At 37.3% G+C, this 15,148-nt stretch overlaps 2 protein-coding genes across 4 annotated transcripts in view; both read left to right on the top strand.

Moving 5' to 3' along the window:
* Positions 1-6: 6 nt before the first annotated feature.
* On the top strand, positions 7-6,410 carry LOC108241867. The gene is made up of 10 exons (XM_017426325.3): positions 7-90; positions 868-963; positions 1,281-1,418; positions 1,520-1,698; positions 1,779-1,915; positions 2,087-2,180; positions 2,315-2,644; positions 2,715-2,880; positions 2,976-3,100; positions 3,474-6,410. Exons 2-10 carry the CDS (start codon positions 870-872, stop codon positions 3,789-3,791), a joined length of 1,581 nt encoding a protein of 526 aa, XP_017281814.3. The 5' UTR covers positions 7-90; positions 868-869; the 3' UTR covers positions 3,792-6,410.
* Positions 6,411-8,505: 2,095 nt separating this feature from the next.
* Positions 8,506-15,148, top strand: part of ddx4 (DEAD (Asp-Glu-Ala-Asp) box polypeptide 4) — a 17,787-nt gene continuing 11,144 nt past the window's right edge. The window contains 6 exon segments of one of the 3 annotated variants that reach the window (NM_001329368.1): positions 8,506-8,573; positions 12,620-12,654; positions 12,729-12,771; positions 14,176-14,217; positions 14,286-14,330; positions 14,445-14,513. In NM_001329368.1, the coding sequence (NP_001316297.1) occupies positions 12,634-12,654; positions 12,729-12,771; positions 14,176-14,217; positions 14,286-14,330; positions 14,445-14,513 (220 nt within the window). In that variant the 5' untranslated portion in view covers positions 8,506-8,573; positions 12,620-12,633. 3 annotated transcript variants of the gene reach the window in all.

The raw sequence follows: 15,148 nt of genomic DNA, 5'->3' as shown, positions 1-15,148 counted from the left end.
GCAGAGTGCGTTGGACTTTCGGTCTCCACACCAGTCACTCGGTCGGTACGGCTTCTTTTCGCAGACGAAAGACACAATTCTTTCCTAAAGGTAAGCTAAATATTCATACATGGCTATTGTTTCGTTGGAAATGTGCTTTTTAGTTTGAGTACACGATATTTAAACCATTTTGGATGGAAAATTCGCCAAATTCAAGGTCCCGCCGTTTTGCCAAATCTAGGCGAACGGTAAATTCAAATTCTGTTGTATTTGGTAAGTTCTAGTTGTCATTTTAAACCATGTAAAATACTTGTATAGTTGTATTATTTGAAATATTGGTGGTGTGTATCTAAAAAGCTAACATTGCAAACGGCTAGCCTCCGCGAGCATGTGGGGCTCTTTTAAATTACGTGGCGAAGTTGTTCATTACATCAATGAAGCAGTTAATTACACTGAAAATAATAATAATAAAGGTTTTAATCCAACATAAATGTCGAATATTTAAAACAATTTTATATAATTTTTATATATAATTTTATATAATTTGTGGTTTTATTGTGGCTGTGGTTCGTCAACTTTGCAATAAAGTGTTGCTAGGTAAAGCTAAACTTTTGAGAGGAAACTCAAAAGATAGCGGAAAAACTTTTCTCCATGAGCCCTAGAGGCTCCGTAGACTATAGCGGTCGCAAAGCAAGAGTGTAAAATGCCACTTTACGGCTAGCCGAAATGGAAGCGGATTCTGTCTTGCTAGCTAGCTCAACACTCTAGCTTGGATGAAGTTTATATCAGAGCTTAGGTGTTCAAAGTGATAGTGGAAGTGATAAAAGATTGGTTTAAAATATCTGTAAGGTGTCAAAACTTAGACCGTGTCCTTTTTTTGTTATGCAGAAATGCTGGTTCAAGTGGAGTATCAGACAGTCCAGAAATGGGTTCGGGTTCCAGTGACAGATGACTGCTATGATTACTTGAAATTCATGCACGAGGGTAAGTTGAGCACTAATTATGTTGTTGTGGCAGCTGCCATTTAAATGAAGTAAGCTTAAGGTAGTTTCATTATCTCATATCATATCCAGAATGCTTATTAATTATTTTCATAAAAATGTTTGTGTCAAATTTTGGTGAACTGTCTGCTAACAATATGGGCAAAATTAAAGATGTACAATTTCAACCACCATTGCCAGTTCATTGTCTGAAAATGTTATTTCAGATATTTTCTAATTATGAATGTAATTGTCCTTTACCAGTTCTAACCAAATGCTATAAATTAGCATGTTAAGATGAGTATTTTTGTTTCCTTGTAGTTCATGCTAAATTCAGTTTGGCAAGTGAAATCTGTGTAGACCTGAAGGACTCTTCTGGAGTTGATGTGGATGCTGATATTTTTGATGAACTCTTGAGGTCTGCTACAGTATCTTTCAAAGTAGTCGCTAAGCACTTTGGTAAGATTTAAAAGCATTAAAACAAGTGTTCCTTCTAATGCATTTAAAGAATATATTAAGTTTTAAGTTGTTTACTAATGAGTCTTCTAAACTTTATACAGTGGGTATCATTGACGAGAGTGAGGTGACAGACGTTTCCTTCACTTCTGAAGATGGGTCAGCCTCGTCAGTTGAATCTTCAAGCACAGCAAGCTCATCTTCTACAGTGATCACAGAGAAAACTAAAGCACAGAGAAGACGACTGGCTGAAGGACCACCTGACAGTAAGATGGCAAAAGATGTGAGTTGTGTCAAGGTGGGAAATGAAATGATGATCTATTTTAAAATTCATTGCAGGATGACATGTGAAATCTGTTGCAGATTGTCTATGTAGCTCTGCACCAAAAACCAGAAGGAGAACATGTATTAAAAGAATACAACAAGACCAAAAGTCTCTCTGATCAAACAAGAAGGAAACTTGTCAATATTTTAGTGGCGGATATGATCGAAAGTCATGGGTATGTACCAATAATTCTCAGCTTGCTGATTGGGGACCAGAATTTAATCTTGATATCTATCTTGATAAATGAATGAGAATGAGTTTTCTATTCATAACCTTTGCTTAATTGGTGTGAGTTTGTTTAACCCCTATGTGAAATATGAATATTCTTATGGAATTGTTTTTTTAGGAGAGTCCCTCCTGTCAATGTCCGCATTACCTATGCCCTGGGGATTGTCACCCTCTTTCCCAATTTGAAAGATAATTGCTCACCAGCTGGCTATGTGAGTACCTGACGATTCTCTTCTTGGGTGATAATTTGTTTGGATTTATTTCTTTTTTACAATGTGGATTAGCCTTGTAACTGTCCTTTTGAATGAAATGTAATTGACATTTTGTGTTTTCTATTATGTGATAGGAGCATTTCTACGATCCTCAAAGTGGACAGGGCTACCTGGCCTATCGATTGAAAACCATTCAGCGTAGCACTGCTTGTGACTTCAAGAGGAGTTCCAGGTCTGTTCATCAAGGTGGGCCGAAAACTCAGAGGGAGACCGCAACATCTGAACAGCTGTTTGGTGATGGATGCAAAGAAGCAATGTCCATAATGAAGCATGCATCAGACCAAGATGTTGTTAAGGAGAAAATGAAGGCAACATTTAAGCATAGACAGAATATGCTACATGATTTGGACCAGTCATCACTCATCTTGGATCACTTCCCAAGATTCTTGGATACACCAGGCTTGGTGAGAAAGTTTCAGATTTGATTAACTAAACTTTTGAATTGGGTTTTGATGGTATTTTTTCTTCTGCTAGATTGAGCAGGACTTCATCATGCTCTTTGGAAAAGACATCTCGGGGAGGTTCATTGGAAGATGGCCAACGTTCTACAAACCTAAGGTCATCACTGTCAGCAAAAGCCTTCGACTGAGCGATCACCTGCATGACCTTCTGTCTGCTCAGGAGGAATCACGTGATTATGGTACATATTAATAGATAAATATGTTCAACAGTCTTTTCTATGTATCAATTTTCATATGGTAACTCTAAACATGGCTTGTGTTATGATTTTATCAGAATGGGATGGCGACATGGCAGCCATTCTCCTGCTGGTTCATCTCCTGCCTCCAACCGCCAAAGGGAGGAAACATGTAAAAATCAGTGCAACTGAGGCAGCTGATCATGTTGTGAAGTTTATGAAGGTATATTTTTGACATGAATTGTGCTTCACTTAAAGTGAATTGATCTCATTTTTACAAGACTGTTAAATGTAAAGTCATTATTTGGTGTTATTTGTATTATGAATTTATAGTTATTTTTGGAGGGAGTTGGAGGGATCAGGGTTAATTTTACGACAAAATGGAACAAAAAATTGGTTATGGGAATTAAATGGCACAAAGAATTGTATGAGCCCATTAGAACCGATCTTTTCATTTAAGCTCACAGGAGTTTCCTTGCAAGTTGCATCCCCTTTTGTGGCATGTTCACAGCTAAAGGAAGGTGGAAAGTGTTCTTAATTTGTTGCTTGAGAGAAACTAAAACCATTATGTCTAATGTTCCATCTCTCAATCTTAGGTGGGGACAAGCATGGCGACATTCCTTGGCAAAGTTGGATCTGCACAGCCCTTCCTCCTCTGCGTTGGAGAAAAGAAGAGCAGTATTCAGAAGTTCTACATCATCCTGGATCAGAAGCCCATTCCTTGTGTGGCACAGACTGCAGTGGCTGCCTTCGATGAACTTTTTAAGGCGCACTTTGTGTTTGCCGTGTCCTACGATGCAGCCCTCCTCAACTTCTACACATTCATCCAAACAACAGTTTATGGGATTGATGTGGCAACAACAAAGGAGAGCCCCAGAGTCAAGGAAATCAGAGTGAGAATTAACAACACTTAAATATGCCAACATGTTACATTTGTAAGGTTCAGCACAGAAATTCTTCAACTCTTTTTCAGCATTTGAAATTTCGTCATGCTTTGTATCCAGGGCGCAAATTGCGTTTGAAATGTGGGGAACATAGCTGTTCATCTGTTTTTTACACATATTCTGGGTTCAAGAAGCACTTGATGAAAGCACATGGAGACACTATTGCTATAGATTCTGTTTATGTGGACAATGTTGGAACAGATAGTGTTGAGATTAGTGATGTTTGTGCTGATGACCCATTGAGTAGTACTTCTGTTAGTCAACAAAGTATTCCTAAAAAGAGGCAGTTAATGGACATGTGTAGCTCTGTTATTGCCCAAGTTCAAGCGTCTGGAGTTTCTGAAAATATTGTGCAGTCTTTAACTTGTTCAATGGAAGAGGTTGTTAATGATGTTCATATTCAAGCACAGGATGCTGTTCTTACATGTCTTTCATCTGAAGTGAATGAGCAAACCTTAAACAAAGTCAAAGAATGTTTTGAGAACATGGAAAATCCATTCACACACCTTAACACTGAAACAAAGAGGCAAAGGTATTTTGAAAAAAAATGGAAAATTGTTGAACCAATAGAGCATGTCCTTGGAGTGCGTTATGATACACGTTTGCATAAAACAACAGGTGTTTACAGTCAAATTCCTGTTAATGACAAATTTATGTATGTACCTATTTTAGGAACTCTTGAGTCATTGTTTACCAATGAGGAACTAAGTACTTGCTTTCAACAAGTAAAGTGCCATGAAGATGGGATATATAGAGACATCAGTGATGGTTCCTATTTCCAAAATCACTCATTATTTTCAGAGCAAGAACATGCACTCCAAATACAGTTGTATTACGATGATTTTGAAACAGCAAATCCTCTGGGACCCAAAAGGGGTTCACATAAACTTGGTTGTATTTATTTTATTTTAAGAAACTTGCCAGCTAAGCTAAATTCAGTTTTAATGAACATTCATCTTGTTTCTCTTTTTCATGCTGAAGACTTGAAGAAGTATGGTTTTGGTCCCATCTTGGAACCTCTTATTAATGACTTGAAATGTCTTGAGACGGAAGGTGTTAAGGTGCCATTTTCTGATGTACCATTAAGAGGTTCAGTTGTTCAGGTTACTGGTGATAATTTGGCATTGCATAGCCTTTTTGGTTTTGTTGAATCATTCAGTGCAACTTACTGTTGTCGGTTTTGTTTAACTGATAAAACAAAGTTTCAGTCAGTATTCAGTGAGGATAACCAAGACCTAATTTTTCGCACAGAAGAGCTCTATTCAGAACATTGCAATGCAGTGGCACAAAATCCCACACTTGTACATTCTTTTGGTGTAAAAAGAGAGTGTCCTCTTAATGCACTACAGTATTTTCATTGTTCAAACAACTATGCAGTTGATATTATGCATGACCTGTTGGAAGGTGTTGTGCAGTATGAGCTTCAGCTTCTTTTTCAGTACATGGTTTGGACTTCCATAGATTTAAACACCCTTTCAGAACGAATACAGAGCTTTAACTACGGATACCTTGAGAGAAACAACAGACCTAGTGCAGTCAAAATGGATGGAAGCAATGACCTGGGCCTCAATGCTATTCAGTCATGGTGCCTCTTGCGCAATACACCTTTGATTTTTGGAGATCTAATTGACAGGAACAACAGTTACTGGAGAGTAATTCTTCTTTTGATCCAAATTGTCAATATTGTGTTCTCGCCAAAAATCACAGATGGTATGACTTATTTCTTAAAGCATTTGATTTCTGACCATCATAGACTCTTTAAGTCTGTATTTACAGATAAGAAGTTGATTCCAAAACATCATCTGATGATTCATTATCCCAGATGCATCAGAAAAATAGGACCACTCATCCATATGTGGTGTATGAGATTTGAAGGTAAACACAATTTCTTCAAGAAATCTGTAAAGAACTTTAAGAATATAACTAAAACACTAGTAAAGAAGCACCAGAAGCAGTTGGCTTTTCATTGGGAGAATTTTTACTTTCAAAGGTTTCAGTTTGGCAGTCTTAAAGATTACCAAACAAGTGAGTTAGATTGCAGTGAGGTCTTAAGGTCCTGTCCCAGTTTGAATGTGCCTTGTGTATCCACAACTTCATGGGTGAAAAGCTTTGGAACAGAATACCACATTGGAATGATTGTCTGTACAAGTACTGAAAATGAAATGCCTGTTTTTCAAAAAATTCTTAACATCATAATCAAGGATGATGAAGCATTTTTTGTGACTACTAAAGTCATTACAGAGTGTTTTGATGATCATCTGAATGCTTTCAGAATAGAGATTGTGGATGATGTGTTTGCTGTTATTTGTGTCTCTACTCTGATATATTATCAACCTTATGACAGGCAGTTTTCGGCTGATAATGACGAAAGAACATATATTGTGCCCCGCTACTGTTTTGTATAAGCTGTGCATTGGAGGTCTGTAATTCTGAAATGGGTTTAATAAAAGTTGAACTTTCCATTTCTGTGTATCGTTTTGAATATTCTTTTCTCCTCTGGATTTGGTTGATATTTACACCTTGTGGTGTCAATTATTTACCTTTTTAACACCATTATATTTTATTATCAACACTACACTGGTGTTACTTTTAACATTATATTTTAACACCAACACCGTTGTAATGTTAATATGACACTCGGTGTTGTTGAATATTAACAATGTCTGGTGTTAATTTAACAATAAAATGGGTGTCAACCTTTTAACACTTTCAAAAGTGTTACTTTAACACCAGCTGACTTGGACACATATACACACTTTTTCGGTGTTAAAATTAACACTGTGGGTGTTAATTCAACACTGGCATTTTTACTGTGTAGGGAAGAAAAGTAATGATAAATGTGAAGGATGCGGAGAGAAAGAAAATGTAGAACATGTATTTATGAACTGTAGAACGAGAATTTGAAAAGAATTGTTGGAAGAACAGGTCAAGTCTTAAAGGAATATTAATGGATATTTATAGATTAAGGAAAGCATTATTTATTTTTCTTAAAAATACAAGATTAATAAATAGAATTTAAAGAAATGTTGCTACACACTCGTGTACAGTAGGTGGCGGTATGCACCTTAAAGTTGCTTGCAATCCGCCATAATAGGAAAGAAGAAGAAGAAGAAGATGGAGGATCATGTTTATGTCTGTGTTTGGCTGTTAGCAAAATATTTCATAAACTGTGGGACGGTTTTTAATAACTTTTAAGACAACTCAGAAAATGAGAATCTTCCACAACATATGCTTCAAGTGTAATTAATTGCACAATATCTGTTTTTAAAACTTTGCCATTAACTTTTGGAATCAACATTGTCAGCAACAAATCTCTACTGAACAGATTTTAATGAAACTCTCAGAATATAATTATCAGTTGTACATCAACTAATTACCTTTTTCATTCTGACCAATTTAAGGTGGCTGCCACAGCCAACTGAGCGTAGAAAACATAACGATTACCATAATTCAGCCAGTTTTACAGATATGAAGCTAAAATTGGGTGTGCTAGTAGATGAACATTTCACATTTCACAACATCTTTTCTCAAAACCTTGGTATTTGTTAGTAAAATATCTCATTAATATATTCTAATTTAGATTCTAATGAAACTATCAGAAACTAATCCCTTGATGTACATCTGCAACTGGTGAACTCCAGAGTCAACCCAGCTTAAAATGGCCTCTGCAGCCTGCAGCTTATCAATATTGAGCAACAAAAAATGGCTATATTTTACAGCTGAGGGTTATCCCCAACACATATTCCAGGCCCTAACAGATAACGAGAGATCATGCAAGATATTGCATGAGGTCACACATAACATTATCTTTAAGGTTTGAAAGGCGGCAGGCGATATGCATTCCTTCACTTAAGCCCTTTGGGTCGCCTTGTTGCAGAAAGGTGCTATATAAATAAATTTCACGTCACTTTACTTCGAGGAATGCTTGGCTTTTATTGTCTCTGAGCATTGCACAATCTGACCTTTGGGGTGAATTTGTTGAGGTAAAAGTATTAACAGAGTAACTAGAAGTCAAAAGTAACAAAATGTTCCCTAAAATTCAAAAGTAATAGAACGATGGCTAAAATTAGTAAAAGGCTAGTTAAAAGCTAAAAACAGCAGAATGGTAGCTAAAAACCAAAAGCAGCATAGAAAGACTAAAATACAGCCAGTTTACGGAAAAAGATCATGAAGAGAAGATTTTTTTTTTGATTTGTGGACAATATTTGTAAATAAGCTTAAAAATATAAAGCTACAAAAATAAATACAAAATAAAGCACCAAACTCCTGAATAAGCTGAACATTTTTACATGTGAACAGCTAAGTATAAATTAGACTGCACAAAACGTAAGGAAAGTAACAATATTCTGGATGCTGACTCAGCACTTATAAGTATTAAGTTTTTGCACAATTAAAAGTTGCGTTCCAAAGGAGTGTTGCCAGATTTTACAGCTTGGACATTTTAACTAGAACTGCAAAATCTCTTTGGTTTTACAGAAAAAAAGAAACATAACTAACCTTGACGCTGTGAGGGAAAAAAACACAATAAAACCACATAAATAAATTCTTATGACAGCAGATATTGTTTAAGTTTTTGGTATTTTTTATCCATTTTTTAACAGAGTGTAGTCCAGCAGGATAGCAGCGGATCTGGCAACCCTGTAGTGTTCTGGACGGTGGTTCTCAGCGCTGCATTATGCGACAGAGAGCCGATAGGACAGGAAGCCACGAAGAGCCACAACTTTAAAGTTTATTCGACAAACTCACCGTAAGGTAGGATTATTTTGGGGCGAATTTGTCGGTTTTTAATCCTATTTATTGAAGAGTCAGGTTTAAAATAAAACAATTCGGTTTTTAGCATACTTTTGCTGTTACTAGTGTCAAATTAGCTAATTTTACAACGTCACTACAAGTAATTTCATTCTTTCTGGTTTGGTTTTTACTTTTCAGAGAGGTTACAATCAAAATGATACATAATTAAATGTTATGTTTAAAGACAGTTGGTTCTTATGTCAGTAGGCTAATTTTAGCTTAGCTATTCAAGAGTTTCTGCGCACGCGGTTAGCTAGTTAGTATAAATGCTAATTTTACACTCATGCTTAACACTTCTAACTTAAAGGCAACAACTGTTTATATTTCCTGCGTAATTTGGCGCTTTTTAAACTGTAGCGTGGATTGATAAAGTGTTTCCGTTTACACCATAATGGCGGCGGAGCTAAAGTCGCCATCTGATGGGAGAAACGTGGCCTTCAGGGTCATTTTGTCACGAGGGAGGCGGGGCTTCAACTTCAAAGACGGAGTGCTGACCGTAGACAGGAATGGTGCCGATCATTAAGCGATTCCGCACGTGTGGCTGCTTTGTTTAAACTGACTTCAGATCAGTTTCTTTGATCTGGAAGCGCATTAGCGTACAAAAATGTCAAATGATGTGTCATAAATATTAGTTTAAACGTATAGTTAGGATAACTGAGTTTGAAAATCATAGTTGGCTCGAAAACCTTTAAATGTGAGTATTAAAGTTGTTAATAAGTTTAAGAATTATAACTTTTAATGGGGGATGTTGTTGGCTTTTCAAAAGTAAAGTAAATTTAAAGTTTTATGACATTTAAATTCGTTTCAATTCTATCATCATACTAATGATAATATATGTGTGCGTTTGTGTGTGTGTGTAAACTTTTATTCTGAAGGTGCAGCACAATCAATTACATGTAGAGGAAACCCTGTAGAGTTTTTATATTAAATTTTGAAGTTATAATTACAAGCCTCAAAGCTATGATTGTGACTCTAAATTTCTTAAATGCGTTTTAAAGTCATATTTATAAGCTTTAGTAGTAAATATGACTTTAAAGCTCCTAAATACGAGTTTCACAGTCATCCATCCATCCATCTTCTTTACCGCCTTCTTTCCAGGTCACAGGGAACTGGTGTCTATCTCCAGCAGTTTCTGTGCGAGAGGCAGGGGGACACATAGAGACAAACAACCATTCACACCCAAGGACAGTTTTAGTTGCCAATTAACCTAACATGCATGTTTTTGGTCTGTGGGAGGAAACTGGAGTACCCGGAGTAAACCCAGTGATGCACCCAGTAAGCAGTGATGCTTACTGTGGGGGAGGGATGGAAGTGATAAGTTAAGGAGGGGGTAAGGTGTGAGATGAACTGTAAGGAAGCAGACTCTCACTGAGGGATGTGAAACCAAAGGGAGTTAGATGCACTGGCTGCCAATGGTCATTATCAGAGCCCATCTGGTGGTGGAGGATGAGTCCTGCTGTGTCAAATCTGTTAAAAAAAAACAAATTTAACTTGTTGGCCCTGTCCACGTCACCCTGGATGACGTTTGATGTTTTTAGATCTAAAGCCAGTAATTGTCCTCATTCCATTCCATACTTCTCTCGTGTTATTGTTCTGTAGTTTCCACTCCTGCTTTCTTTTTTTAAGTGTTCTTTGCATCCCTGATGTTTGTCTTTAGTTCCCTCTGGATTGTTCTGGCCCTCTATTTCTCATTCAGGAGTGCTTTGATCTCTTTTGTTACCCATGGTTTGTTGTTGGGATAACACTTAACAGTCTTGTTTGGTACAGTGGAGTCAACACAGAAGTTATTGTATCCGGTTATGCAGTCTGTGAGATGTTCAATGTCTTCTCCATGTGGCTCACAGAGTACAGACCAGTCTGTTGATTCAAAGCAGTCCCACAGTGCTTCAGAAGTCTCCACTGACCATCTTCTTACAGTACTCTCTCTGGCTCTTAGCTAAGGCTGTTAGCTCCTCCATCTTATTGCCTAGTGACCTCACGTTGCCCACGATGAGAGAGGGGAGACGTGGCTTGTATCATGAGATTCCTTCGTCTCGCCCTCGCTTTTGGCGAGTGCTGTTTTGTTCCTCCTCTACACCCTCTGTGTGTTCGTCTCTTGAGTTCTTCAGGAATATTTATTTTCCCGGTATCCATGCTGGCCGTCCTCAGCGCTATCAGCTGACCCCGGGTGTACACAAATCCACGCTGCCGTGCTGCGGCGATTCAGAAAGAGAGCAGCAGTTCCCCGATGAAAAACAAAACAAATACTCTGTTAACTTGCATGTTTCAAAAGGGCACCGTTTCACTAAGTAAATAATAAAAAAAAAAGGGTAAAGAAAGTTAAAATATAGGATTAAGAAAAACTCAAACGGGAGCTACGGTAATAGGCAGCATGCACTCTCGCGCCTGCGCACTAGTCTAGAACTAGACAAAATTGACAGAATCAATCCAAAAACCATAATTTATTTTTCATATTTAATCATTTGTTGAATTGCATTCATCATAGTACAGTTACGTCATAGTATAGTTCCAAATATAAGCAAATTTAGCACAGACGACTCATCATTGTTTATATTGCTATAATCCTGTGTAGAATTAAAATTTGTGGATATTTATAACAAACTTCAAACACTTGAAACTTTGTGAGGATTTTGGGGAGGAAATTACAAGTTAAGCATAAACACATGTTTATAATCTTAAAATATGTATTTTATTAGTATTGTTCAGGGTTTCCCCCAGTGTATTATAAGCCTGGCGGGCTGCCAGGCTTTGCTGACCCGGCTGCTTGTTTATTATAAATACGTCATTTTTTTATACATGTTTTTTTCCACCGGCAAAACCGCTACCTTTATCTACCTCACCGCTGTCCCCGCCCCTACGCGAAGGCCTCGCGTGATGTCTTGTCGCGTGGTCGTGCACCTCCTAGTTTTTGTAACTTGGCTCGGACCGCGCTCCTCGCTCTGTTCAAAATGAACGATTTCGGTGCTCTAGCAGAGCTGGTTCGCCTGTATCAGTATTTATATGATCCCTCACAAAGATAATCAAGTGGCTCAAAAGCCATGGAAGGAGATTACTGCTGCAGCCAAGAAAAGGAGAGTTTATAGACCACAGAGGGAAGAAATATTAGTCCTATGATGCCACAGAAAGTACAGCATCTCTCTGTTTTTCAGAGTTCTCTGTTGTTATTCATTGGCCTTGATGTGAGACGTGTGTTGGCGCCTTGTTTGCACGTTTTCATTTATGTTAATTTAATTTATTTGTAAATGTGACTTAAATTAGGATTCAAATTAGGTGCAAACAATTTGTATTTATTTGAATTGTATTTTTGTTTAAAAAAAGTTTTTCAAAAGTGCCTTTTTGTAAAACTAGTTGTGTGAATATTTGGCAGAAATATCTTACAATATCACATAATAAATAGCCATATTTTCAACTTTCCTGTCAACTTTAATCTTTTTTCTACTAAATCACGAGCGGTTGGCCGGCGATCGGCCGCCTACCACCAGGCTTAGCATTCATTTGTATGGCTGCTGATTGATCCTGTTGTTTGATTTGAAAAACTAAAGCATCAGACAGAAGCTCAAATAGGTTGTGCATGCTCCTGCAGGCGGTTTAACAAATTTTGACACAACACTGGAGAAGAATGAGGACAAAAAAAGAAGGTGAAATGTACTTTAGTGCACAAGCTTATGTGTTTGGAAGCCCAGAGACCCACAACATTTAGGGGCCAATCATCTGGGTTATGATGAGCTGGGGGAAAAAAGAAACTCATCGTTTTGTAATGTCAGGATTTCTGTCATTCACTTGTTTTTCACATTTGTATTTCTGCTGATTGATCCATGTTGGCTCCCCTAGTGGCTGCAGAGGCCTAAACAACTGCCTAATTCCCTTTTAGGCAGGGCCGGCTTTAAAATTGGCTTCCATAGTTTCATTTCAAACTGCTTGTTGTTATTTTTTTAATACTTTATCTGTTTAAAGAATTGTGAGGTCCACTCATCTAGTTTCAAGCTAACTTTTATTTTTCTTTGAAGGTTAAACTAAAAAAATGGATGACTGGGAAGAAGAGGTAAGATAATACTGCTGAGTCATTTTCTGCTTTGCATATACATCTTTGACTCTGTTTTTTGTTTATTTTCACAGGAAACTACTACAACTACATTCACAAACTACACTCCGAATGAAGGTATGTTTGAATCAAGCGCTGTGGAAAACGTTGTTTTGTCACTAAGGTTTTATCCCTAAATAATGGTACAGATATACAGTGTTCTGTGATTTGGAACAAATCCTACATCACGATATGGATAATTTTATATCACGATAACGATATATATCACGATATACCCCAATTACGTACGTTGTCAGTCATTCTCTGACAAATATGAAAAAATAATCTAATTTCTTACCTTTTTCAAGCTTTATTTCGAAGTGACATTTAACTGAACTTTCACAAATGAGATCTGCTGCATTTTAGTGCAGCAATATATATGTACCTGTTAGACGTAACAGTATCAAATGACAACAGACTCCATTATCTTTGGCCGGCTATAGTTTCACTTTTCACAACTTTCCCGGCTCTTTTACAACTTGTTTGTTTGCACTTTTTGGATTGTTAAATCTTTTTCGTGGTTCTTCTTTAAGTGATAGAAGAGGTTTGTTGTGTTGGCGTCAGATGAGAAAACAGTCTAATAGCAGAGTTAGCATTAGCATTAGCAGAGTTAGCATATTAGCTTTTTCTGCTCCGTGCCGGACTTCTTGAACCAAATCACAGACGTCCCCCTGGTTTTGGTTTCGTTATATCGCCCAGCACTACATGCTTGTGTCACAGAAAAGGAACAACTCCTTTTTAACAGGAAGACACCTCCACCAAAACCAGTTTTGGTTGCCTGTGCTATGACACCCGGCTCATGTCAAGGTGGCACAAAGTTATATGAAAAACCACCTAGACTGTGTAGAACCAAGTCATACAGAGGCCGGACAATCCAAAAACAGTTTAAGTTGGATTACTAACAAAATTAGCTAGTGGTTGATCGATGATATGCAGCTAAATATGTCACTCATCAGCAAGGGGAGGGGACCTGAGAAAACAATGGGCTCCAATATTGTTTTTGCAAAGTTACACACTGAGGCAACATTAGCTCTGGAGGTTTCAGTCTATTTTCACTGAATATTAAAAAGAATAATTCTTTATTAGTTTATTACAGAAGTTAAGTATGTTCAAGTGTCGGTTGCATAATCATTGTTCTTCAGGGGACTGCTGATGACCCTACACCACAGCGGGACTAGCATTTAAAGTTTTAGCCATCAGTTTCTTTGGTTTTGTGCCTTTTGAATGAAAATCCATGTAGAATCAAACATCCTAACAATTTTTATTAGCTATGGCTCAGGTGATTTAAAACGAGTTACTCTCGAACTGTATTTGTTTTTTACTCTGTATTTTCACGTCTTTAAACTCCCAAGAATCTGAAAATGTGTAGGAACCCTGGATATAGACCTTTTTATACTAAGTCACCTGCTGCTTTGGTTCTCTAAATAAACTAAAATAAATGAAATCATGTACCGTTGAACTAAGTGAATATGTTTTTTTCAGACAAAGACTCATGGAAAGGTGACCGTAGTGACTTTGGACAAGGTAAGTAAAAATAAATGGGTAATAATCTGCTTTAAATGCTGTTGAATAACTTTTCTATTTCCTTCTAGGTCGTGGTGGTCGAGGCAGAGGGTCTGAGAACTCCTTCCACTCAGGTATGTTTGTTCATTATATGTTATGTCTACACTTTTCTGATTGATATCCCAAATTAAATCAGACTGATCAATTATGTCATAGCTCTGTTGAAGCTTTAAATGTGATCTTTGCAGATGGCAACAGCTGGAATGCTACCGTTGGAGAAAAGAATGGTTTCAGTGGGCGAGGAAGAGGAGGCAGAGGTTGGACACAAACTCAATACTTCTGTGAAGATGTAACACGAGTCTGTCAGTTTGCCGGGGTGGCCATAATAAATCCAGTTGGCTCAAAAAGTTAACTAGAGAAATTGTAGCGTGAATGCTGAGGGCTGAATGACTTTAACTGGGTTCTTTAAAGTAAAACAAGAGGCTGAAATGAGCAGAATATTAGGTAAGATTAGTAAAATGTAGATAACTGAGCAAAACTGTAGCTGAAAGCTGCTGGTTGTCGATGCCCATCCAGTAATTACCTTCTGCTAGTTTCTTTAAAATCTGTCCAGTGGTTCATGATGTACACAAACATGGGCAAAAATAGTATTATGGTATCCAGCTTCACTAATTCACTGGACGTTTTTTGGACTTTTAAATTTGCTTTATATTTCACCCTAAAAGTGGTTTAACCTGCCATGTTTGGGGTCATTTTTTTCAGCACAACCTCCCAAGTGTGAATTTCAAGTAATATTTTACTTTTGACCTACTGTATTAACTCAACAGACCTACAATCACACAAAAAACATAAAATCCGAGTGGAAATTTCTTAGTTTTTTTACTGTAAAAACCACAAACATACTTAATGAAATGTTTTTACAACTTAGAATGCAAATATAATCAGTAATATT

This window comes from Kryptolebias marmoratus, linkage group LG1, assembly GCF_001649575.2.
Source record: "Kryptolebias marmoratus isolate JLee-2015 linkage group LG1, ASM164957v2, whole genome shotgun sequence".
NCBI lineage: Eukaryota > Metazoa > Chordata > Actinopteri > Cyprinodontiformes > Rivulidae > Kryptolebias > Kryptolebias marmoratus.
This window is presented reverse-complemented; position numbering and strand designations above follow the sequence as displayed.